Here is a 27,298-nt window from a genome sequence, read left to right as displayed (position 1 = left end):
AACTGAATAAAAATTCCAGACAAAGCAGATTCAAGAGTATTCACCTAAGTTTATTTCATAAACTTCTAAGATCATTTCAGAAATACTTGTATTTTTGTACTTTTTATTTGAACTTTGTACAGAGGTTTTAAACATTTTCCATACAGTAACTTGGACAGGACAAAATTCTATATTCAGAAAAATGTAAACTGCAAGAAATACAGTTTTTATTATACACTCTAATAAGAGTTTCATGTTGAAGACTAATTCAGGAGGCAAAAAATACAGATACAGTATACAGTAAGCAATAAACATACAACTAGCATAGAGAACAGAGTTCTCCAAAACAGTTTTCTTCAATATAATATTGACCATATTCTATACTTAAAAGCCATTCATTCTATGACAAACTATGGTAAAGATCGTAGCAATGTTCCATCAATATTCATTTTCTTAACATTTCCAGATCTATGTTCCTACTGTAATAATTTTATTTCATTGAATAATATGCCCTTTATCGACAGATCATGGACATTTAAGAATTTTAATTTAAGACATCTGAAAATAGGTTTATACATATTTATGCTTAGTTGTCCATTTTCCCCCTAAAGTTTAAGACTTGACATGTTGCACATTACCATTTCTTTTTGCTCGACTTCTAATTTACACACATTTCTAGAAAATACAACAGCAACAAAAACAAAAGATACCAAACATAGTTTTTTAAAAAGTATACCTATATATCCAAAGGGAAAGAAAAATTACCATCACACAGACACTGTATTTAAAACTTAAACGATGAAGAAAAAGTATTTACTTAATAAAAGAATTCGCTTTCTTCTTGAAGAAGACTACTAGATTTTTTTTGCACAGCAACTATTTTTATATCCACCTCATTTAAAAGCATTGTGTTCATAGACACGTATATTACCTTATGTCACTGCCATCATTGCTAAGTACCTGACTTTGCCCATGAAGAATCTTACTGAAAAGTAGTCATTATAGCACTATTTTACACAAAATCAAAACAAAAATGAAGTATTTTTTAAAAACAAAACATTCCCAGAAATGGTTATGTGGGGTGGAAGGGGGGGAGAGAGATACCTATGCATGTGCTATTTTGTAATCAAGGTTAAAAAAATCTCAGTGAAATAAGGACTCTTATATGTACTTATATTTAAACTATTCTAAAGCTAACAAAAATTCATTTAAAACACTGAATTATACACAATTTCTCTTGAAAAAGTTTTAAGTACTTTACTCACCTTTAATTCATAACATCACATATAATAACACTAGCTTTATTTTCAAAACATTAAGGGCACAGAATACACAGTATACCGAACAATTAAGATCCTAATTTCAAATACATAAGTTTTCCTTAAACTAAATTTATGAATTCAGTATACAGGTTTTTTTGGAGGGAGAGTCTCTCTCGTAGACAACTCCTACAATATATAATAATTTACCTTAGGTTAAGAATTTAAAATAAAGGCATGACACTACATCGTTGTTTTCTGAAGTATCCTTATCAGAACTTGACAGCCTACAGTCCACAACCTTCTTTTTTCCATTTAGGAAAATATTATACATTAAAAATTATTTCTGAGGCACAATACCAGGCTAAAACGGTCAGCTTACTATCTTCTTTTATATTTGTACAGATAACCCTTGAGTTACAACAGTTCACTTAGCAACAGTTCAAAGTTATGACATCAGCCCCCAAGTGCTTACGACAGTCCTGAAGTTACGAATACTGCAGCACCACCACGGCAGTCGTTCACCCTTACAAATGATCGCAGAGGCATTGCAACGTTCACATTGCCTATTCCCCACTCCCACCGGATCTCCACAGGCACTGAGCCTGTGGAGATTCACTTACCTTGCAAAGATGTAGCGAGCGGTCTCCTCTCCAGCCTCTATGCGGCGGTTTCTTTGCCTGCTTCTGTGCATTTGCAGAGAATGGAGGCCTGAAGTAAAGCGAGATCAGTAGGGCATAATCTCGCGCTACTTCAGGCCTCCATTCTCTGCAAATGGAAGCCTGAACGACATCCGCACCAAAAGGCTTTGCAAAAAGACAGGAAGGAGACTTTGGTGCTTCAGGCCTTCTGTCCATTTGCCATTCATGTCCTTGCTGAAACCTGCAGGGGCAGAGAGACTGGGGAGGAGACCACTCGCTTGATCATTGAGATCTTCAAAAGGTAATGAGTTTCCACAGGCCCAGTGCCTTTGGAGACCCGGTTGGGCAGGATGAGGGGATGGGGAAAGCATATTTCAGTGCGTCAGAGGCGGCCTTGGGTGATCGAAAGCAGCCCCCCCCCCCACAGTCTTTCCCACCCCAACAAACCTCATGTGCACGTAACGACCTGAGCATTCAATTAGCGAATGCATTGAGTAAATCAGGGAGGGATCGCGTTCATTTTACGTGATCCCATTAATGAATTCCTCAGGTTATGAATATAATTGGCAGGCTCTATTACATTCATAACTTGAGGATTACCGGTACAGCAAAGCAGCAAAACGGGATGGAAGGATGACTTTGGCAAAATATTGAATAAAATATTTTCCAGAATAGAAGCTATGATTTCCCTGAATATAGTACAAAAATAAAGCCCTCATACAGATAAAGCTTCTATTTAAATATACAAATTAAAAGCCCATTATATTTCTAAAAAGGTATTCTTGATCAACTGCTATGGTAATGTACAAGACAACACTACATCACAAAGATTCAGAGGGAAAAAAATACCCATGCACTTCTCTGGATCCATTAGGGAAATGTTTGTATAGTCCTGCATATAGACTAAACTAGAATTCTCCCGCTGTCCTAGACAACAGTTCTCGGAATTCCAGCATTAGACAAGCAGAACTGTGACCGAGGAAGGCAAATCTAAAGTATTACACACACTGGACAATTGCTTACATGTTTAGAAGTAAAAGCTGATCTATGGGAAATTTGCATTTTTGCTTAGGTACCACCAGAAATTGTACACTAAACTGTAAATAGAAAGATGGTTATTAGCCAGTCTACTCATCCCAGCTTCTGCCAACCTAGCAGTTTGAAAGCACGTAAAAATGCAAGTAGAAAAATAGGGACCACTACGGTGGGAAGCTAACAGCGTTCCGTGCGCCTTTGGCGTCTAGTCATGCTGGCCACATGACCACGGAGACGTTCTCGGACAAGCGCTGGCTCTTCAGCTTTGAAACGGAGATGAGCACACCAGCCCCTAGAGTTGGAAACGACTAGCATGCATGTGCGGGGGAACCTCTACCTTTTTACATTGCTAATCAGAAGATCAACGGTTACTCATGGAATGTACAAGAATTTCCAGCACAGTTCAGATGATCATCCAAGTTGGAATCCTACTCAGTGACATTTATCAGAACTGATTTTGCAATGGTGTTAGAAGCTTAGGATTGTTCATCTTTATTAAAATGCTACCCTTCTTTAATTTTGCAAAGATAATAAAAGAGCCTGCTATTAATTGTTACAGTTAAGCTGTAAGAGGCTGGCTGATGCAATTTTATTTGGGAGTAATTTCTCTTAATTTTTTACATATAAGTTACATACAAAAGGGCTACATAGTACAACATGTAGTGATCTAGAGATACATAAAACAATTTTTACAAGATTAAGTGCTGTTTATAATATGCCTTCTATTAATGTAAAAATAAATACTGAATGGCCATTAACAATGAGTGTAAACTATGATTTACTATTTCATTAGTCTTCAAGACTAGAGTTACAGTTCTACTTAGAAAAATATATGTGCTCCTTTATGGCATAGATAGAAATGTGAAGTCAGCAAAAAATAAATGTTTTCATCACAGATGAGACAAGGTTATATTTTGCTACTAAAAGGCACTATATAACAAGCTATTACACGTTTACTTTCTTAATTTGAAGGAAACAGCAGAATTATATAAAAGAAATGTTCAGTAGTAAGACTAAAGGAATATAGAAAGTTCAGTTAAAATATGATTCTTATACTTATAAAAGAATCAAACTAGAAGTAACACTTAAATCTTCCTCTACTACAAACAAACAGCAAAAACAAGGTTGCTATATTCCAGAACATTATGCAGCCCAGTACAGACAACCATCTTAGACCATGGCAACCGATAAAAAATATCACACTCAATAGTAAACCCTCACAAGCAAAAAGAGGGTGCTTCAGAGGAAAGCATATTTCTGTGTAGACTGCAGTCTACTTCAATCGGCCCTAGTTACCAAAACAAAGTATTAAACTATGGCCTGATTGCTCACTTAACAATTTAACTGAAGCTAAACAACAACAAAATCCTGTTCTGCTATCCTTGCAGAAGCTTACATGTTAATCAAGTAGTAGAATTGATTTTACAGGTGGAAAGGAGGGGGAAAGATACTGCACTGTAGCCCCCCCAAAAAACATTTTTTAGAATGGAAAAATTGGCTTTACTCACTTGATGCCTGCAGCCTCCATCTGCCCCATACCACAAATTTCAAAAAATGTCTGCAAAATGGTTCCCTAGCTTAAGTTTAGAAATTTCAATGAATAAGCATGGTAGGTAGCATTCACATATTCTAATATTTTGTTTGCTCTGTTATTCCAAAGTGATTTGGAAACTATCGTTCCCAGGAATGGCATGAACTGTTCTAGACTCATTTCCTGCGTCTGGCATGTTGATGTGATACCGATAGCCCTCAACTTACAATCATGCATTTATGGTTGTTTGAAGCATTCTGTGGTCACAACTGTGAAACAATTGAAACAAACAATTGTGAAACCAAAAGTTTACTTCTCCTTTCCACGCAAAAATGTCTCTTGTAGACAATGGGTTCATTAATAACCACAGCATTTGCTTAACAGTGACAGATTTACTTAATGACCATTGTAATTCGCTTAATGACTGGTGCAGAAAATGTTGTAAAATCAGGTCAGTCATACGAAGATCTGGTTAACGATCAGCACGACTTGTGACTGTAATATTGTGCTCAATTATGATCACTGCTCAAGGACTGCCTGGACTATACTTGATCTTAGTCAAAAGGCAGAGAAGCAATATTCAGGATCTCCATTCTGTCAAAGCACAAAAGCTCTTAACAAAAAAAACTAAGCTTACGAACAGCATTGCAACCTAATAGTCTAAACTATATAAAGTGGGAAAACGAACATTTCTGCAATGCTCAAACAGAATTAATCGATACATTTAAAAATGCGGTTACAATTGCCCTTATTGGTTAATTGGTCCAACATTTTATGATCACGTGATGTGCCAATTTCAAATATATTCAGAATTAACTCTGCCATATCTATTTATAATACCGCACACAAGTTGCTTAAGACAGTGAGGAGTATTGGACGCTGCTATTTTAATGTGTCTGTATGGCTATTCAAGGTATTTTGGGACAAATACCTTGGGAGGGAGGGAGGGAGAGGGAGGGAGTGAAATATATCCCTGAGCTAGCCAATCTGCATGTCAACACTAGCAACTCATTCCATATACTGAACATATTGAAAAGAGCGATGCTACCTTATTCAGCAGTAATCCACATTTCATCACTAGCATCATCTGGTGTCTCTAGTCCCAGAAGGCCAAGTTGTTCACTACTTCAGATCTGAGGCCAAAAAGGAGCTTTGGAAAGAGCATGAGCACATATGCCACATAGGTCAGTACCTCTTTTTAAAGAAGCGGTACCTTCTTCTGGGCTTGTAAAGCAGCCGTCACCCAGGAAAATATGCATTTGAATTAGTGAGGCACCAAAATATCTCACTACCTGTTCTAAAGCACTTTTTTTAAGCATCAATGAAGTATTTATTACACATGCCTTGGAAAGGCTTTTTGGTCCTGTAGGCAAGGAAGCTCAGTTCATGTAGAAGTCCACAAAAACACCATCTTGCTACATACAGTATTTACAAAATATACCGCTTTTAAAATTACATCACATAATCGAGATTGAAACCACAATTTAATGTTTCCAGATTTTTCGTATTAATTCCATCATTCAGCCATAAGAAGTGTCAGTTACTATTCAGTAACAAATGACATTTTTTTCACCGATCTCGTGGGAAAAATTCTAAAGCAAAATGACTCAATATGCTGTTACCAATGAGTCAAGCCAATTTTTGGTTCTCTTATCATATGCTGTTTTAATAGTTATTGCAATCTTAATCTGTTCTAAGATACGGACATATAAAAAAAGAAAATAAATGTGTTTCTGCATTGAATACTTCAGTTCTGCAGTCCTGATTAAAGTCAGAACCCATGGTCCTCCAATGGGGGAACATCCGAATTTCCATCAGCTGTAGATAGCATGACCAAAAGCCAGGGAGCAAGACAAGTACAAAGCATCTGATGGGCCACAATTTTACCACTTTGAAATGTAAGAATGCATTGTTCCAGGACTGCAGAGCTGAGCTCAAATTCTAAACAAAGGACAAATTCCCTCTAGCCAGTTATGAATGATGAAACGATAAATTCATTTGTATCTGCCAGTTCCTGCTTCCACTGGCCCTGCCATCTGTCATGCTATAGACGCCACGAACGCCAGTGCTGAAATGGAGTGTGCATCCATTACTCCTCACGCAGCCATTTCAAACTGGGCATTAAACATTGGCACAGGATAGGGAGCAGGTAAGATTCACTCTTCTGCCTTTGCTACAACTACAGACCCAGAACAGGAGATTCTTCCATGCATGGAACAGCTGGCTTTCCGTTATTTGAGCCCAAGTTGAAACATGATCATTTGCATTATCTCAATCTGTGCACATAAAAAAACAAACCAGGGCTTGTTGGACTCATGCATTGGGAGTGGGTTGGAACACTGCAGGGAACGCTGATGGTGGCTGAGAAGAGGAAGAACATAAGCCCCCATCTAAGTTGCTGGAAAAATGGGGGGTGCACACTGAAGTCCGAACCTGGAAAAGGGGGAGCTTTTAAAAAGTCTGCTTTTGTGCAAAATTGCTTATTTTACATTGGCTTTTTCACACTGTGAAAAAGATTTCGCAAAGGGTGGCTTCACAAAGAGGATGCTAGAGGTTTGGGGGTTTTTTTCCTTTTCAATCTGCATGAGATTGGAGGAATCAGTGTAATCTTACTATTTTAATGTACAAATAGAAGTTTAAGAAAACATTCAAAAATGCCCAAGAAGTATTTTTAGAAGAAAATACCTGAGGGGTGTTTTTTTTGTCTTACCGCCATTAAGACTGCCTTTTTGTCTCCAAATAATTTGAACTATAACACCAAATAGCATAATTTGTAATCGAGGCTTAAATCAATATGCAGAGTATCAGTTAGGGAGATCTGAACTGGGCCGTTCTTTCTACTTAATTTGAAATATTTTTTTCAAACTTACTGCCAAGTATTGATAAATATTTACTTCCATTTGGTGAATGGAGAAAGGGAAGTATTGTACTCAGCGGTGCATAATAATTTTAGGTGACATGAATTATCAAGAGTTGTGCAATTCAGTCTGAATCCTATTTGTTGGGACCATAGTCAAAAACAATGTTTTAAGTACTGGGTAAAAGCTTGTAAGCCGCCCTGAGTCTTCGGAGAAGGGCGGGATATAAATGGAATTTAAAAAAAAATTAAATAAATAAAATAAAAATGAAAATAATCTGAAACTGTTATTAAGATGATTCATAACTGTACATGTGTAATTTACCAATATGTTAGTACCAACATTAACACTATTTTCACCTTGACTATTTGCAAATGATTGTGATTATTTTATTTTAATACAGTAATTTCCTACTTTTGATATATTGAAATTCAACTGTTGGTACTGAATAAAATTCCCACTCTGCACTGAAATAAGAACCCAACTCTACAGGATTTGCAATGATTTTCCAGCTGGTTGAGAACAATAATGCAAAGGAAGCATGAGATATGAGACACATAACACACATAATTATATAGTTTTCCAAGGACCTGTTGTCTGTCTTGTGAATGTCAGGCCGCACGCTTAAAAAACCGTTCACAAAGAAAAATAAACAAACATGAATATTCCAAGAAAACACACACAAAATAATCCACAATTAAGTAATAATTTAACTTTTGGAGTCTCTTCCAGCATTTGTAGACAAATAGTCTCTTCTTCGGTCTTATCTTGGATGGCTCTATTGTCCACATTTTTGCTTTTAAAGCCGCAGAACCAATCTATAAATTTCCAGTCTTTGTCACTACTCTCCGTCTGCTCTTCAGCCTTCTTGTTACCCATAAGAGCTGCCTGACCATTAGAGTAACAATCAACTGGTGTCTCAGCTTCAGAGTTAAAAGAAATCACTGGATTGCTGTCATCTCTGGAAGTAATTAGATTGACATTTTCAGGCTGGTCATTTTTAACGTTTTCTTCAGCTTTCCCATTTGAAGATACCATTACACCGTACTTTAACACATTCTTCTCTTGTGCTTGATATGGGCTGCCTTTCACAGAAACTGCCTTTTCTTTCACAGTTCTGTTTTTTCTAGACCAAAATGTAGTTGCACGAATTTGTTCCGTTGAAGGTGGTGGGGTCAAAAAGCTGACTATTATAGTCACAGTTCCAGTGATCCAAAACAGCCCAGTAGCAACATACATGTAATGGATATTCTTGATGAAGTATGGTCTAGTGTCTGGCTGGTTACATTCAGGGACACGATAGACAAATGCCAGAATCAGTCGTACAGCTCCTAAAGCAAATCCAACCATCCCACCAAAGAAAGCCCCTTGTTCATTACAACGCTTCCAGAATACACCTAAAAGAAATATAGCGGCCACTGGAGGAGTCAAATAGTCCGCTACCTCTTGTATATATAGATACATTTGACCTCCTTGCATTTCCACTATTATTGGGACCCAAGCAATGCTTATTACAACCATGAAAGCAACAAAAACTCTTCCAACAATCATCAGTTCTCTGGACGATGCATTCTTCCTTATGAGGAGCTTATATATATCAAGTGTAAAAATGGTACTGGCACTGTTAAATATAGAATCCAAATCACTCATTAGTGCAGCAATCATTACAGCCATCATAAGGCCCCGCAGACCAACAGGAACAAGATTCATTACCAAACGCGGATAGGCAATGTTAGAGCATCCAGCTCTGCTTCCACACACTTTCATACAATGCTCTGGACTGATGCATGCAATATCATCTACAAACAAAATCCGTGATATCATTCCCGGAACTACTATAAGGAACATAGGCAAGAGTTTTAAAAAACCTGCCATCAGAGTGGATCCTTTGGCATGAGCAATATTTTTTGCTGCTAACACTCTCTGGACAATTACTTGGTCTGCACACCAGTACCATACAGAAGCTGGAGTCTGTCCCAAAATGAAACCAGGCCAAGGAATATCTTCATCCGTTGGTTCACGTAACATTTTCAGTGCATCAGGTTTTGGGTCAACGTGGCAATAGTTAGTACTGGAAAGATTATACATCAATAAAATCGATGTAATATTTGGCTTTGCCAACATGTATCTTCGTTTAACCTCTTCAAACCCACCCACTTCAGTAATACTTATGACCATAAGTGTGACGGCACCAATAATCATAAGCAAAGCTTGAACTGTGTCTGTGTAGATAACTGCTACAAGACCTCCAGTCACTGTCAGCACTGCAGTCATTCCAATCAAAAGTGTAACTGATAAATAAATATTCCAGCCCATTGACTCTTGAATGAACAATGCTCCTGAATACAAATCTACTGAGAGTTTGGTGAAGATATAGAGAATTAGAGACAAAATAGCAAAATATACTTGAATCCTGTGCCCTCCAAAGCGTTTGGATAAGTACCCAGGCATGGTGTATATTCCAGATTGTATGTAGACCGGAACAAAGATCCATCCCAGGAGTTGCAAAAGCATTAAGGCATTGAATTCCCATGCCCCCACGGCAAATCCGCTTGCTGCTCCAGATCCTGCAAGCCCAATGAAGTGTTCGCTTCCGATGTTGCTTACAAACAGAGAAGCACCAATTGCAAACCATGTCATAGATCGCCCTGCAAGGAAGTACCCACTTACAGTGCTTCGATTGTACTTCCACATGGCAAAAAAGCCTATGCACAAAACAAGCACAAAATAGAGCGCCACAATGGCAATGTCTGCTGGTTGCAAAGCCGCCCTCATTTTTGTAAAAACAAGTAACTTCCAAAAGCTGATGTCCAGGTCACAAACCCCGAGCCTTAGTAAGATAAATCAGTTTAGTTTTACAAACACTGTGGATCAAAATCTGTCCTTTGGTTTGCTGTCTTGATAGCAGTGGATGCAGTATAAATCTGAGAAGATAAAATGTGTTTTTTCCGCTTCTTAAATACTTAAGTGTGCACTTTTATTCTCCAATCCACAAGAGCATCATCATTAACTTTGTTGATGTAGGAGAAATTCTTAGTTGCAGCTAAGTCTAGTGAGGCCTACTGTACCAACCCTGCAAGGCAGCAAAAACAAAAGATAAAGATTGAATTAGAGACGGCTTTACTATGCACCAGAAAAACTTGAATTCTGTTATAACAAGTAGGTTGAACATAGCTTTTCCTCACTTTGCAATGCAATGTTGAATTTTACACAATTTAACAGATAACTTTCAAAGATTGTAAACAAGATATATTAGTAAATTAAAGAAAGTGCATGCTTTCACTAAATAAGCTACCAAATTTGTAGAACTAAGCAATAACTTAACTACGTAGAATGTTTTGATGTTCAAAATGATGGTAAATCAGCACCTCAGAAGGACTCTATTCTAGATTTATATATTGCATTCTTCAATTCTTTCAGAATCACAATTATCTCCAAACATGACTTACCTAACTTCATGTTTCTGTGCAATACTGTATCAATAATGTTATAAACTTAATTGCAAAAGCTGTCATCATTGGGAAATTATAACAGTATGTTCCCTTTACTATTCATTTGCTTCTCCAAAATGATCTCCACTATACCCAGTTCCCTTGCCCTAAGGTAGCTGTGCATATTTTTCATATAATTTCTTCAAAAGCTTGAAGACAAAAATGCTTCATATATTCATGTTCTATAGCACAATGTTGATTTTTTTAAAAAAGTGTAATAATAATGTCTAAATGCAGTACTGCAGGTGACCTCTAGTGGGCTAAGGCTAAACTCTGGCAAGATAGAGGATTTCTAGGAATGTGACTGAGTTCAGGAGTTATTTTGCTGAAACTGTACTTTTCCTCCATAAAGAAATGATTGAGGAAGTGGAAGTTGTAGAAATCTTGGGAAATAATGATCAAGTCATCCTAGAATTCACCACACTGAAGGCAGGGAGAACTAAAGGTAATCAGGTTAGTGTTTCAAGACATTTCAAGAGAGCTGACTAAGAAAAAATGTGGGAAGGATTTCATGGATGGAAATGCTAAAGGGAAAATAATTTAGCAGAGTTAGGAAATTCTGGAAAATAAGATTAATCGGGAACCAAATTAAAACAATACTAGAAAGAAAAACTGGAGACAAGTGATATAATTGGGATGGTTGCAAGAACTCTTTGATAAACTGAGAAACAAAAAATGAAAAAGGAGTCATGTAACAAAAGCAGAATATTAATCCAAAACTCTTTTAAGGATGAGGTTAGAAAGACTAAGGGTCTCAGTGAGTGGAGGCTTGCATGGAAAGCAAAAATAACCAAAATGGTTTATTTGGATAAAGTATGAGGAAGATTAAGGAAACAGTGATTCCATTGGTTGGAGATGGCAACGGGGAGAAGGCTGAACTGCTTAATTCCTACTTTGTACCTGTAGTTACACAAAAGGAAAAAGAGGTCAGACTTCCGGTTTGCCAATGTCAGCCGACATGGATGTCTGGAGGACAGCTCCTGTCATCCATGTCCAGTTTCGCATCGCTGGGGGGTCCTAAAAGGGCCGAAGAGCTGCCTTGGAGGGGCAACCAGACAGAAGGGGCTTTTGCAGAAACGCGGGGGAGCCGCAACCCCCGTTAGTGCCTGCATTCCCTTTGTACTGGCAGATGAAAGACTGGCCATAGTAATATGGCCAGTTACTAGGCTGCAGACAGCCGAAGTCAAACTTACCATCAGGCAACATTAAAGCAGCATGGAAGAGACGGGGTAAGATTCCTCTCTTATACCTTAATCTTCTTCTTTTCACCTAAATAAGCTAAGTACCTTTCCCCCCCTGTGGAGAGGGAGGGGGGAATTCAACCCTCCCTTCAAATAAGTGGCGAGCAAGCCCAGGGGTTTTTTTAAAAAAATGTCGAAAAAAGAAACAGACTAAAAGAATTTTCACAGTACTTGGGGGACACCCAGTGGCTAAACCTGAAATTGCAATCTTACTTTCTCTTTAAAAAAAATCAAGAAAATATTCAAGAAAAACAAGATAAGATTAACCTTGAACACCAGATGTGAAACTTCACTATGGAAGAGTTTCAAAAACAAATCCATGCTATGTGGGAAATATCTTACCAAACTTATCAGTTCCTTTCTACAGCTGGTGATGAAATAAGAGCTTTTAGAAAAGAATTAGAAAGCATCTCAAGGAAACAAACTCAAACTGTGACTACAACTAATATTTTATGGGGACAGAACTTAGCAGAAGAAATTGAACAATCAAATACATTGGCAGAAGATTTAAATATTCAACAAATACAGACTGTTGAAGATTATTATGGAAAACAGGTGAAAGAAAATTTATTCAGACCAGGACAATTATATCAAGAGGTGAAAATAATGAGAAGATTTGGAGCTCTTAACAGACTCAATTCCTCAAAAGTGCAGACTGGAGGGCCACTGCAATATGATATAACAGCACAAGAAAGCTTTGATGACCTTGAGGCAAAGAAGCGAAAAATGACATGGCAAAGGAAGAAAGCAAGAATAAGATTGAAGAAATATGGACATTTTTAAGAGGCCTGAAATAGATAATATCAAAATAGACAGGATTGTATTTGGATTATGAGAGATTATTTTGATGAGTAGACAAAAATACTAATTAAAAATATTGAGTTCTTTAAATGATATGGATTAAGATGTATATATGTTAAAAATGATAGAATGTAACTAATATACATGGATGTAGTGACATGAGAGGATGTATTAAATATTGAAACGGAAGAAATTTTGGTTAATTTTTAATATGTGGAAACTATGTATAAGAAACAAGAATATTATATTGTCCTCCCCCTCTTTCTCCTCCTTGCAATTGGTATTCTAATGACTACTATTCTAATATTGTATTACTAATATTGATATGGAAATGAGATAAATAAGAAGTGTATTACATTATTAGGTATTGGAGAAAATTGTGTAAAGGAGGTTATTTAGCAATATGAAAATGAGAAATTTTAAACGTTTAATTTTAATATCAATGTAAAATTAAAGCTAGAAAAATATATAAGGTGTTTGATGTTTTAAAGATGAAATGTTAAAATATAAAATATACTAAAGTATTTATAAATATATAGGGACGCGGTGGCTCAGTGCGTTAGGACGCTGAGCTTGTCGATCTGAAGGTCGGCAGTTTGGCGGGTCGAATCCCGAGTGCCACGTAACAGAGTGAGCGCCTCTTACTCGTCCCAGCTTCTGCCAACCTAGCAGTTTGAAAGCACGTAAAAATGCAAGTAGAAAAATAGGGACCACTACGGTGGGAAGGTAACAGCGTTCCATGCGCCTTTGGCGTCTAGTCATGCCGGCCACATGACCACGGAGACGTCCTCGGACAAGCGCTGGCTCTTCGGCTTTGAAACGGAGATGAGCACCGGCCCCTAGAGTCAGAAACGACTAGCACGCATGTGCGGGGGAACCTTTACCTTTACCTTTAATCTTTCAGAAAGTCAAAAAACTATGGACTAATCACCTTGACTTCAGTACCTAAGAAAATCTTAGAAAGATCACAAAGCAGTGGGTTTGCAAGCCATGGATTAGAAAGTAACAGGGTAATTAATTGAAACTAGCATGAGTTTGTCAAACACAACTTGTGCCAGATTTTATGCCTTTTTTTAAACTAATTGGCTAGATTAGAAGGATCGTGGTAGGACCGGATGAAATAAGTTGTTATTCATAAAAGCTTATGCCTTTCACTAGAAATTGTTAATTAGAAAAGGTATTACCACACCCCTGCTTTTTTTCCAACACAAAGTAACACAGATCCTCACCTACAATGACTAGATTAGTAGACTAAAGGAATGCTCTGGAGGTAATATAAGTAGAATTTGATAAATTTAATAATTTAAATTTAATAAATTTAATAAAATCACCACCTTCTTCATAAAACGGTACAGTATGGTTTTACTAGCAGATGAATTTACAATTGGTTAAACAACAATACCCAGCATGTCTTTAATCAATCTATATCTACATGGATAAATGTATGCAATAGGGTAGCTTAAGATTCCGTCCTGCGACTAAGTGCTCTTCAACGTTTTTCTAAGTGACTTAAACCAGTGGACAGAAAAACTGCTCAGTAAATTTGCAGATGACAGAAACCTGGAAGGGGGGATTGCTAACCTTTTAGAAAACTGGCTCAAAGTTCAAAAATATGTTGCTAAGAATTGAATACTGGACATTTCCCAAGAAAATCCCCAACTTTAATAGCAAGAAATGTACAGTTCTGACCTAAAATAAGAAATCAGATATACAGGTGAAACTTGAAAAATTAGAATATCGTGCAAAAGTTCATTTATTTCAGTAATGCAACTTAAAAGGGGAAACTAATATATGAGATAGACTCATTACATGCAAAGCAAGATAGTTCAAGCCGTGATTTGTCATAATTGTGATGATTATGGCTTACAGCTCATGAAAACCCCAAATCCACAATCTCAGTAAATTAGAATATTACATGCAATCAATAAAACAAGGAGTGTACATAGAACAATATCGGACCTCTGAAAAGTATAAGCATGCATATGTACTCAGTACTTGGTTTGGGCCCCTTTTGCAGCAATTACTGCCTCAATGCGGCCTGGCATGGAAGCTATCAGCCTGTGGCACTGCTGAGGTGTTATGGAAGACCAGGATGCTTCAATAGCGGCCTTCAGCTCTTCTGCATTGTTCGGTCTCATGTCTCTCATCTTTCTCTTGGCAATGCCCCATTGATTCTCTATGGGGTTCAGGTCAGGCAAGTTTGCTGGCCAATCAAGCACAGTAATCCCACGGTCATTGAACCAGGTTTTGGTGCTTTTGGCAGTGTGGGCAGGTGCCAAGTCCTGCTGGAAAATGAAGTCAGCATCCCCATAAAGCTCGTCTGTGGAAGGAAGCATGAAGTGCTCCAAAATCTCCTAGTAGATGGCTGCGTTGACCCTGGACTTAATGAAGCACAGTGGACCAACACCAGCAGATGACATGGCTCCCCAAATCAACACAGACTGTGGAAACTTCACACTGGACTTCAAGCATCTTGCAGTGTGTGCCTCTCCATTCTTCCTCCAGACTCTGGGTCCTTGGTTTCCAAATGAGATGCAAAAGTTGCTCTCATCAGAAAAGAGGACTTTGGACCACTGAGCAACAGACCAGGTCTGTTTTTCTTTAGCCCAGGTAAGACGCTTCTGATGTTGTTTGTTGTTCAGGAGCAGCTTGACAAGAGGAATACGACATTTGAAGCCCATGTCCAGGATCCGTCTGTGTGTGGTGGCTCTTGATGCACTGACTCCAGCCTCAGTCCACTCCTTGTGAAAGTCCCCAACACTTTTGAATGGCCTTTTCCTGACCATCCTCTCCAGGCTGCGGTCATCCCTGCTGCCTGTGCACCTTTTACTTCCACACTTTTCCCTTCCACATAAACTTTCTATTAATGTGCTTTGATACAGCACTTTGGGATCATCCAACTTCTTTTGCAATTACCTTTTGAGGCTTTCCCTCCTTATGGAAGGTGTCAATGATGGTTTTCTGCACAACTATCAGGTCAGCAGTCTTCCCCATGATTGTGATTCCTACTGAACCAGACTGAGAGACCATTTAAAGGCTCAGGAACCCTTTGCAGGTGTTATGGCTTAATTAGCCGATTAGAGTGGGACACTTTGAGCCTAGAATATTGCACCTTTTCACAATATTCTAATTTTCTGAGATTGTGGATTTGGGGTTTTCATGAGCTGTAAGCCATAATCATCACAATTATGACAAATCACAGCTTGAACTACCTTGCTTTGCATGTAATGAGTCTATCTCATATATTAGTTTCCCCTTTTAAGTTGCATTACTGAAATAAATGAACTTTTGCATGGTATTCTAATTTTTCGAGTTTCACCTGTACAAGTGTCAGGTGGTAACTGGCTCAGCAACAGCTCTTGTGAGAAAGATCTGGGTATTTATTTAAATAAATAAACTTATTTACCTGATACATTTTTTGCTTCACTGCATTCAAAATATAGCTAGTTCTCAGGTAACAATAAATGGGATTGGAATTTCCATCACCAAGTGATGTGGTCATAAATCATGATGTTATGTGACTACATCACTTAGCGACAGCAATCCTGGCAGTCCCTGTTGCTGTCATTAAGCGAGGACATCCTCCAATTTCCTCCTGGCTTCCAACAACCAAAGTCAGTGGAGAAGCCAGCAAGAAGTTGCAAGTACCAGATGTTTTACAAAGAGGCTGACAGGCAGGCGGGTAAGTGGCTGCTGCCAAGTGTGCATGTGTGTGGGGTGGCTGCAGAGGCATATATGATTTCAAGGTCCAGGGGTGGCTGCTTGGGGGGGGGGGGATTGTATGAGTAGCCAAAGCAACATCTGGGTGTGGCCAAATACAAATCTTACGTACTGTTTCTATTCACTCAGGACACTCAACAAGGACACTCAAAAGAAATGCTGGCTGGAGCATCCATAATAACTGACATTAGAATGAAGTCGACTGGAACAAACTGATATGAGCAGAATTCATCAGCGTAATAATACAAGATAATGAAACAATACCTGACTATTTTTCAAAATCAATAAAAATGAAATAACCCAGAAAAAAGCAGGAATTAAGAGAAAAAGATTAAAATGAAGAGCTCCAAGAAACACATTTCATCATTTTAACGCTACCAGTTATTATTTTCCATCTACATATCTACCGATATAAATTTAGATGTTACAGTTGTATATTAACAAACCCATTCAAAGGATTCAAAGTGACCCGTTACATATTCCGCTACGGAAATGAAACTCCCGGTTCTACCTCTTCACAGAACTAGTTTATACGGTAATTTAAGGCAACAATATAAACTTTCCAGTAAAAAAAAATCACATGAAATCTCATGCCAATAATAATACAATTGTGTAGATATTTGTTGCAGCCACCAAACCACCTGCAGCATCTTCTTTTCAACATCTGCCGTTACCACAACCAAAATCCCTGGCTTCAGGAATAGCACATCCAAGCACCCACGCTTCTTCTGAATCTTCCGGTGCCTTCCCTTCCTTATCTGCTCTTAGCTACTACCACTTTGCCCCTAATGTCCTTGACATTTTCTTACACCATCCTCCCAAAACACTAATCTACATGGAACACGCTCTGGTCAGTTTAGATGTTTTGTTTGTAGGGACCATTTTGTACATATCTATAGAGAAAAAAATATGAATAAGAGTTTAGGTAAGGCTTGAATCAGATATCTTAATTATTATTACTTAAGCAACCTAAATTAGAAAAGCCAACACAATGGGACAGTAGTCCTTCCAAATTAATGAATATCAAAGACAATTTACAAGATAATCCAATGGAATGCATTATTCATGGTAACCAAGTATAAAGTATGGAACACCTGGAAGATATTATTTAATTATTCCACCCACTATATGTCTGGCAGTGTATCTCGCAAGTAAACTACAATATTCCAATCCTCTAACATCCAAATTCAGTACATACAAAGGGAGGTAATACATAGCCAAATAACACATTGCAGGTAGTCCTCGACTTACAACAGAGTTCATTTAGTGACCATTCAAAGTTACAATGGCACTGAAAAAAATGACTTGTAACAGTTCAATAACATTCATAACACATTTATGACCATTGCGGCATCCCCATGACCACATGATCAAAATTCAGATGCTTGGCAACTGACTCATATTTATGACAGTTGCAGTATTCTGGGGTCATGTGATTAGTAGTACCTTTTCTGATTAATGTGTGTTAAAGGATAGTTAAAAAGTATTACCGTATATACTTGAGTATAAGCCGACTCGAGTATAAGCCGAGACCCCCAATTTCACCCCCAAAAACTGGAAAAAGTTATTGACTCGAGTATAAGCCGATCCGCCGTTCTGCAAGCCTCTGCCGCCAGCAGAGGCTCGATCCGCCATTTTGCAAGCCTGAATACACAGGAATACCCTGTGTGGCCAAGGCTCGTCGGCAGGTCTCCGTTCCTCCTGCCGACCTTTGGGGAGGTTTGGGCGCCTCCCCAAACCTCCCCAAACCTCGGCAGGTCTCCGTTCCTGTTTGGGGAGGTTTGGGCGCCTCCCCAAACCTCCCCAAACCTCGGCAGGTCTCCGTTCCTCCGCGCAGACCTGCCGACCTTTGGGGAGGTTTGGGCGCCTCCCCAAACGTCCCCAAACCTCGGCAGGTCTCCGTTCCTGTTTGGGGAGGTTTGGGCGCCTCCCCAAACCTCCCCAAACCTCGGCAGGTCTCCGTTCCTCCGCGCAGACCTGCCGACGTTTGGGGAGGTTTGGGCGCCTCCCCAAACCTCCCCAAACCTCGGCAGGTCTCCGTTCCTGTTTGTGGAGGTTTGGGCGCCTCCCCAAACCTCCCCAAACCTCGGCAGGTCTCCGTTCCTCCGCGCAGACCTGCCGACCTTTGGGGAGGTTTGGGCGCCTCCCCAAACGTCCCCAAACCTCGGCAGGTCTCCGTTCCTGTTTGGGGAGGTTTGGGCGCCTCCCCAAACCTCCCCAAACCTCGGCAGGTCTCCGTTCCTCCGCGCAGACCTGCCGACCTTTGGGGAGGTTTGGGCGCCTCCCCAAACGTCCCCAAACCTCGGCAGGTCTCCGTTCCTGTTTGGGGAGGTTTGGGCGCCTCCCCAAACCTCCCCAAACCTCGGCAGGTCTCCGTTCCTCCGCGCAGACCTGCCGACGTTTGGGGAGGTTTGGGCGCCTCCCCAAACGTCCCCAAACCTCGGCAGGTCTCCGTTCCTGTTTGGGGAGGTTTGGGCGCCTCCCCAAACCTCCCCAAACCTCGGCAGGTCTCCGTTCCTCCGCGCAGACCTGCCGACCTTTGGGGAGGTTTGGGCGCCTCCCCAAACCTCCCCAGGTCTCCGTTCCTGTTTGGGGAGGTTTGGGCGCCTCCCCAAACCTCCCCAAACCTCGGCAGGTCTCTGTTCCTCCTGCCGACCTTTGGGGAGGTTTGGGCGCCTCCCCAAACCTCCCCAAACCTCGGCAGGTCTCCGTTCCTCCTGCCGACCTTTGGGGAGGTTTGGGCGCCTCCCCAAACCTCGGCAGGTCTCCGTTCCTGTTTGGGGAGGTTTGGGCGCCTCCCCAAACCTCCCCAAACCTCGGCAGGTCTCCGTTCCTCCGCGCAGACCTGCCGACGTTTGGGGAGGTTTGGGGAGGCGCTCAAACCTCCCCAAAGGTCGGCAGGAAGAACGGAGACCTGCCGAGGTTTGGGGAGGTTTGGGGAGGCGCCCAAACCTCCCCAAAGGTCGGCAGGTCTGCGCGGAGGAACGGAGACCTGCCGAGGTTTGGGGAGGTTTGGGGAGGCGCCCAAACCTCCCCAAACAGGAACGGAGACCTGCCGAGGTTTGGGGAGGTTTGGGGAGGCGCCCAAACCTCCCCAAACGTCGGCAGGTCTGCGCGGAGGAACGGAGACCTGCCGAGGTTTGGGGAGGTTTGGGGAGGCGCCCAAACCTCCCCAAACAGGAACGGAGACCTGCCGAGGTTTGGGGACGTTTGGGGAGGCGCCCAAACCTCCCCAAAGGTCGGCAGGTCTGCGCGGAGGAACGGAGACCTGCCGAGGTTTGGGGAGGTTTGGGGAGGCGCCCAAACCTCCCCAAACAGGAACGGAGACCTGCCGAGGTTTGGGGACGTTTGGGGAGGCGCCCAAACCTCCCCAAAGGTCGGCAGGTCTGCGCGGAGGAACGGAGACCTGCCGAGGTTTGGGGAGGTTTGGGGAGGCGCCCAAACCTCCCCAAACAGGAACGGAGACCTGCCGAGGTTTGGGGACGTTTGGGGAGGCGCCCAAACCTCCCCAAAGGTCGGCAGGTCTGCGCGGAGGAACGGAGACCTGCCGAGGTTTGGGGACGTTTGGGGAGGCGCCCAAACCTCCCCAAAGGTCGGCAGGTCTGCGCGGAGGAACGGAGACCTGCCGAGGTTTGGGGAGGTTTGGGGAGGCGCCCAAACCTCCCCAAACAGGAACGGAGACCTGCCGAGGTTTGGGGACGTTTGGGGAGGCGCCCAAACCTCCCCAAAGGTCGGCAGGTCTGCGCGGAGGAACGGAGACCTGCCGAGGTTTGGGGAGGTTTGGGGAGGCGCCCAAACCTCCCCAAACAGGAACGGAGACCTGCCGAGGTTTGGGGACGTTTGGGGAGGCGCCCAAACCTCCCCAAAGGTCGGCAGGTCTGCGCGGAGGAACGGAGACCTGCCGAGGTTTGGGGAGGTTTGGGGAGGCGCCCAAACCTCCCCAAACAGGAACGGAGACCTGCCGAGGTTTGGGGACGTTTGGGGAGGCGCCCAAACCTCCCCAAAGGTCGGCAGGTCTGCGCGGAGGAACGGAGACCTGCCGAGGTTTGGGGACGTTTGGGGAGGCGCCCAAACCTCCCCAAAGGTCGGCAGGTCTGCGCGGAGGAACGGAGACCTGCCGAGGTTTGGGGAGGTTTGGGGAGGCGCCCAAACCTCCCCAAACAGGAACGGAGACCTGCCGAGGTTTGGGGAGGTTTGGGGAGGCGCCCAAACCTCCCCAAACGTCGGCAGGTCTGCGCGGAGGAACGGAGACCTGCCGAGGTTTGGGGAGGTTTGGGGAGGCGCCCAAACCTCCCCAAACAGGAACGGAGACCTGCCGAGGTTTGGGGACGTTTGGGGAGGCGCCCAAACCTCCCCAAAGGTCGGCAGGTCTGCGCGGAGGAACGGAGACCTGCCGAGGTTTGGGGAGGTTTGGGGAGGCGCCCAAACCTCCCCAAACAGGAACGGAGACCTGCCGAGGTTTGGGGACGTTTGGGGAGGCGCCCAAACCTCCCCAAAGGTCGGCAGGTCTGCGCGGAGGAACGGAGACCTGCCGAGGTTTGGGGAGGTTTGGGGAGGCGCCCAAACCTCCCCAAACAGGAACGGAGACCTGCCGAGGTTTGGGGACGTTTGGGGAGGCGCCCAAACCTCCCCAAAGGTCGGCAGGAGGAACGGAGACCTGCCGAGGTTTGGGGAGGTTTGGGGAGGCGCCCAAACCTCCCCAAAGGTCGGCAGGAGGAACGGAGACCTGCCGAGGTTTGGGGAGGTTTGGGGAGGCGCCCAAACCTCCCCAAAGGTCGGCAGGAGGAACGGAGACCTGCCGAGGTTTGGGGAGGCGCCCAAACCTCCCCAAACGTCGGCAGGTCTGCGCGGAGGAACGGAGACCTGCCGAGGTTTGGGGAGGCGCCCAAACCTCCCCAAACGTCGGCAAGTCTCCGTTCCTCCGCGCCCTGCCTGCCTGCTTCTTTCCGCTGCGGAAAGAAGCAGGCAGGCAAGGCGCGGAGTTTGGGGAGGTGCGCGCGCACCTCCCCAAACCTCCCCAAACTTCGGCAGGTCTCGGACGGCGGTGGCTTGGGAGAGGTGCGGGCGATCCCGGAAGCACCAAAGCCTCGGCCGCGCACAAGTCCTCGGTAAGTTTTTTTGTTGACTGGAGTATAAGCCGAAGTGGAATTTTTCAGCCCAAAAAGTGGGCTGAAAAATTCGGCTTATACTCAAGTATATACGGTAGTTGAAAAAGATGCTACCAGATTCTTTCTGATCTTTTTTTCACCATGCGTCCTACTAAACGTATCAATTTTTAAAGTTAGAATTATGGACATTGGTCAACTTTCAGCTTACCACTTCAAAAGAAAAGATAATTTTGAATAAAAAGTCAAAGCTGTTTAAAAAGAGGGATTACTTAAAAACAGAAATGCTTTGCTGTAGTAGAATAATTTCTGTTTAGCATTATATTCTTTCATAAGTGATAAAATCAAGTTTCCCTCAAGTTGAGTTCACTGATACAGTGGTTCATTATGATTGAACTTCTATTTGCACTAGAGAAGACCTGTTTTGAAGTACATAGATCATTTTTTTCAGCAAAAATTATCAATTATCAGTGCTACAGATTACTTTCATGCATCTTTTAACCAGAGTTCATGTGTACCAAGAAACTATTCATATAGCCCTACTGTCAACAGGGAACTTTAAACTAAACAGAAGTAGCAGTCTCAATAGTTTAATCACTGTTAATGCAGAAGCACCCCACCCCATGTACGGTTTACCTTATTTGATCCTGCCAGCAGTTACCCACTCCTCCTTAATGTCAACTAAAAGCAGTTAGCTCTAACATAAACTGACATTGGTCTAGTAAATGGTCTACAGCACGGGTGTCAAACTCGCCGCGTCACGTGACATGTCACGACTTATCACGACTTTTTTCGCATTGCCTGAGCTGGGGTGGGTGCGGCCTCCACATGATGCAACCGGCCCGTGGGCCAGCAGTTTGACACCCCTGGTCCACAGCCTGTATAAAGAGCAATTACATCCCAATAAAAAAAGAAAAAGATTTATCTTTAAATCCACATACATACAATATATAATTGAACAATCAAAGATACATAAAGAGGTATATGCATAGAATAGGCATATACATAGAATGAAGGCTATTGCTAAGCACATTGGTTTGTGCTTAAATTGTAAGCCGCCCTGAGTCTTCGGAGAAGGGCGGGATATAAATGGGATTAAAATAAAATAAAATAAAATAAAATACTGTAATTTACTGCAATTCATTCCCTGGTCTTTATATTTGTTGCTCTAATTACATATATACCCTGATGCTACTCATATACAGTGTGCTTCCCTGAACTCTTGAAACAGCCTTTCAATGAAACTTGCCAATTACATAATAATAACCTCATCATTCTGCTGGCACAGGCAGTCCTTGACTTAACAACCAAACATTTCGTGACTGTTCAGAGATACAACAGCACTGACTTTTGGTTTTCACATGTATGATCATTGCAGCAATCCCATGGTCACATGATCAAAAGGTGAGCATTTGGCAACAGTTTTTATGTATTTATGACAGTTGCATTGTTCTGGCGTCATGTGATCACCATTGGTAACCTCTTCAGCTAGCTTCCAAAAAGCAAAATCAATGGGGGATGCCAGATTTGTTTGATATCAATCACTTAATAACTGCACATCATTCACTTAACAACTGTGGCAGAAAGGTCATAATAACTGCCTTGCTTAGCAACAGATATTTGGGGCTTAATTATGGTCATAATAGAGGAATACTGCAACTGGTACCTTGCATAAGCATGTATGACTAATTAATTACATTTCATAAAGTCGGTTTTTAAAGCACACTGTCAATGCCTAAAAATCAGTATCCATTTTTCAAGCCAATCAACCAACAGAAGAATTCAAAGAAGCAACCAATAAGTAGTAGGCATCTCTAAATATGACCATGTTCTAGCCTCCATGAATATATCTAATCTAAGAAACAATTTTTCAAAAAGAATTCAATTTTGGCCATAAACAATAACCAGTTCATAAATGAAAACTCACATTTCCCAGACACAGAACTGGGAAAAATGCCAAATGAATAAGTGATATAAAAATTTGTAATGGTGGATCAACTTAACTGTTTAGTGCATTATTATGCTTTTCATCATTTGTGTCCTATTCCTTTATATACTGGGTAAAGCAGTATCTTTTTGTAACTTCCTTATTAACAACCTTGGCTATTTTCCAATACATAATTTATATATCTAAATTCTTTCTACCAAAAGGAGAAAACCAATAGCTTCAAACACGTACTTAGGAAAATTGTATCTGCTATATAGTAAAATAATATGAAATTCCCTGAGTAATTTGAAATAACACACATTACTTGTAGAGCCAATTTTAAGCGAGCAGTTTTTCTTCACAGACAAGTGAAGTAAGTCAGTGAACCACTTTCCTGTGAATGGAAAAAAACTGTACTCTAACCAGAAAACAGTTTAGCTCTTTTGCCCTCTTCTGGGCAAGTACAGAAAGTACACATATTTCTGGAAGGACATTAAAATAGGACCGAGAAATACATCTCAATCTTAATAAATTGCAACTAGATTTAAATTATTTTATATACCGGTACCTTCTTAAATATTCCACTTTTAAATACCATGTTTGTTATAGGATACATTAAACTTTTAGTCATTAAGACAAAGGGTGGCTGTTCTTTAATTTCTTCCATTAAAATAGCTGTAAATATTTTACAGCTTGCACTCTTGCTTCTATTGTATTTCTATCTGAATTGATTCAGGTATTTTTATCCATAGAAAATGTATGTTCTTGCCAAAATCAATCCACCAGAACACAGTTTCATCTGACTAGCAATACACCAGTACAATAGTGTCTTTGGGACTGAGATTTCTACATGTAAATGCAGACAAAATTAAAGCAATTCTTTCTGTATGTTGTTTGTTCATTACAAGACGACACTGAATTATTTATATTTTTAAATATACATAGTAATGATTTGGAAGACTTCTATCTAAATGTGGAACTCAAAGATGATTGATAAAAATTATTCTGCTTCTTTTAAGAAGGTAATCTTTGTTTCTTTAGATCAGCTGACAGTCTGATCTGACATTATGGCAGAGGGTTTTTTTTTTTTTGCAGATTATGAACTCCTTCAGCTGCAAGATCCTAATACTTTGAACTTTAATTCAGAAATGTCTACATGCTGCTTCACAAATGTTTGGTACCATTTCAACAGGATCTATGCTTTCTAAAATATTTTTAAAATGTACTTTACATCTGAGATGGTCCAAAATTCAATCAACAACTTCTACATCCACAGAAAAACCAATGTTTGTCATGCCTGAAACATAGCTAATTTATTTTGCATTTTATGGCAGCACCCCAGAAAATCTATGAAAATTCAACATTAAATTAAGGTAAACCATCAGAAACAAAATGTGTGACAATACTCCAAAATCTACAAACCCAGGTCCCAAACATCAGAAAAGCCAAATTCAAATAAAACTTGACTACGTGTGTTCAGAAGCATGTAGAATATATAACATCTCCTATGTATATAATGAAGTTTTACTAAGCAAAGACGGCATATAAGCAAAAATATTTTTAGGCTGTAAACATATACACATCTACTTGTGAGTTAACCTCACTAACCTCAGTGGGACTTTTTGCACTTAATGCTGCGTGTGGAGTTATAGCGCAAGGAAATACTGTGAGCTGCCCAGCCTTCTGTAGAGTATTTACGAGGGGGGGAAAATGTCTAGTTAGTGTTCATTACTAGTTTGCCTGAATAAATACATTGAAATAGAGTATCATTTTCTATTTCCTTTTTCAAAACTATTTCATGCTCTTCAGTATTTACCAATATCAGAATCTGTTTTAATATGGAGTCAGACTCATCAGTACTGGGTCACCAGTACCTGCTTCAGGAAACTTGCCCAGGATTTTCTAGTGTTGTTGGGTTATTTCTGCACGAATCTCAAACCTGCAGCGTGAAAAATAGGTCCTCTGCACTTGTATTCTGGACTCCCATCCGATGCTTGTCTCTATTTGCCATCTGTATTTTGAACACCATTTGCCCTTCCTGGTAAGAAATCGAGCTACTCTTTTTTCAATGCTACCTTTTTCAAGGTCTCTAGAAAAAAACCGACTAGTTTCAAAGGTTTAAGTCAGGGGTCTTCAAACTTGGCCCTTTTATGACTTGTGGACTTCAACTCCCAGAATTCCTCAGCCAGGCATGCTGGTTGAGGAATTCTGGGAGTTGAAGTCCACAAGTCATAAAAGGGCCAAGTTTGAAGAACCCTGGTTTAAGTCTAAAGGCTCCTAGAGCCAGGGGTAGGCAACCTCGGCTCTTTTATGACTCATGGACTTCAACTCCCTGAATTCCTGAGCCAGCTTGGTGGAGCAGTGGGCTAATGCCTCCTTAAGTAACACCAGCTGCCTGCAATTAGTGCAGGTTCGCATCCCACCAGGCTCAAGGTTGACTCAGCTTTCCATCCTTCCGAGGTAGGTAAAATGAGGACCCAGATTGTTGGGGGCAAATTAAGCTGACTTTGTAATAATGCCGCTTGGGGTGTGTGTGAAAGCCCTAACAAGCAGGCATATACATAGAATGAAGGCTACTGCTAAGCTTGTAAGCCGCCCTAAGTCTTCGGAGAAGGGCGGGATATAAATGGAATTAAAATAAATAAATAAAATAAAAATATATGCGCGGCCCGTGCAAAAAAAACAACAACCAAGAAGAGCTCGGTGAAGGGGAAAAAAACCACAACACTGTAATTTAAACCTGCCACTTTTTTCCTAAACGACTTAAGAGCGCCTCCTTTAATCGCGGTTGTTGTTTTTTTAAAGCCACTCGACTACACGTGCGCTTTCAAGCCTTTGGGGCAGAGGTCTTCAAACTCGGCCCTTTTATGACTTGTGGACTTCAATTCCCAGAATTCCTCAGCCAGCGTGCTGGCTGAGGAATTCTGGGAGTTGAAGTCCACAAGTCATAAAAGGGCCGAGTTTGAAGACCCCTGCTTTGGGAAGATGGGACGGGGGCCGGCGGGGGTGGGTGGGTAAGTGGGGGGGGGAGAGAGAAGTGGCTTAAGAAGCAGAAGAGGAGCTGAATGGTTCGAACTGCGAAAAAGCGCTGAGCGAAATTCTCCCGAAGCGATTCGCCGAACGATACCGAAAGAAAAGCCCGCAATGGCGGGAAAAAATAATAAAAAAAAAATAAAAAAAAAGAAAGCCCGTCCTTTCCGAGCCCCACACGTTGGTGCGGAGAGAGAGGGAAGGACGCACGGTCGGACGTTTCAGGGCTGCTGGGAAGAAAACCCCGCAGCGCGCAAGGAGCTACGGCCAGGCTTGGAAGCCGGGCGGCCTAAAAAAGCGCGCAGAGCGGTCAGAAACGAGACCCGCCGAGGGAAGAAGAAGAAGAAGAAGAAGAAGGATACCTGGCGGAGAAAAAGAAAGCAAGGGCACCCAAAAGGGCAGCGGCTGTTTTAACCGCGCACAACACGCACACAATCACACAAACCGTCCACACCCCACTCACCCTCTGCATGGCTTTCAGGATCAAAGCCAACTCATAACGGGGCATCTTTGGCGGAAAGAGGAGCAGCTCAGCCCCCCACCGGACAAGGGCAGTGCGGCGCAAGCCCGGAGCGCAGACCCGACACCTCCCTCGTCCCCGGCTGTAACGAGGAGTAGGCGGCGGCGGGGTGGAGGGGGGTTGTTTAAAGGAGGTCGGTGCTACGCGCACCCGGCGGGCC

General features: G+C 41.8%; 2 protein-coding genes across 2 annotated transcripts in view; both read right to left on the bottom strand.

The window, feature by feature from the left end:
• MRPS6 (mitochondrial ribosomal protein S6) overlaps positions 1–27,298 on the bottom strand; it is a 40,356-nt gene extending 13,058 nt beyond the window's left edge. Inside the window, exon 1 of the mRNA XM_081327429.1 lies at positions 27,082–27,298. Within this exon, the coding sequence (XP_081183555.1) occupies positions 27,082–27,126 (45 nt within the window). The 5' untranslated portion in view covers positions 27,127–27,298. The remainder of the gene's footprint in view (positions 1–27,081) is intronic.
• SLC5A3 (solute carrier family 5 member 3) lies at positions 16–27,219 on the bottom strand. Its single transcript, XM_081327428.1, has 2 exons — positions 27,082–27,219; positions 16–10,376 (listed from the first exon to the last, which is right to left on the bottom strand). The coding sequence occupies exon 2, from the start codon at positions 10,076–10,078 to the stop codon at positions 7,940–7,942; it is 2,139 nt and encodes a 712-aa protein (XP_081183554.1). The 5' UTR covers positions 10,079–10,376; positions 27,082–27,219; the 3' UTR covers positions 16–7,939.

The sequence above is a fragment of the Vipera berus genome (assembly GCF_964194415.1).
Source record: "Vipera berus genome assembly, chromosome: 4".
Classification (NCBI taxonomy): Eukaryota; Metazoa; Chordata; class Lepidosauria; order Squamata; family Viperidae; genus Vipera; species Vipera berus.
Note: the sequence above shows the minus strand (reverse complement) of the source record. Positions and strands in the feature narration are given on the sequence as shown.

Coding starts and splice junctions, on each gene's coding strand:
- SLC5A3 (XM_081327428.1), bottom strand. CDS start 10,078: ATGAGGGCGGCTTTGCAACCAGCAGACATTGCCATTGTGGCGCTCTAT.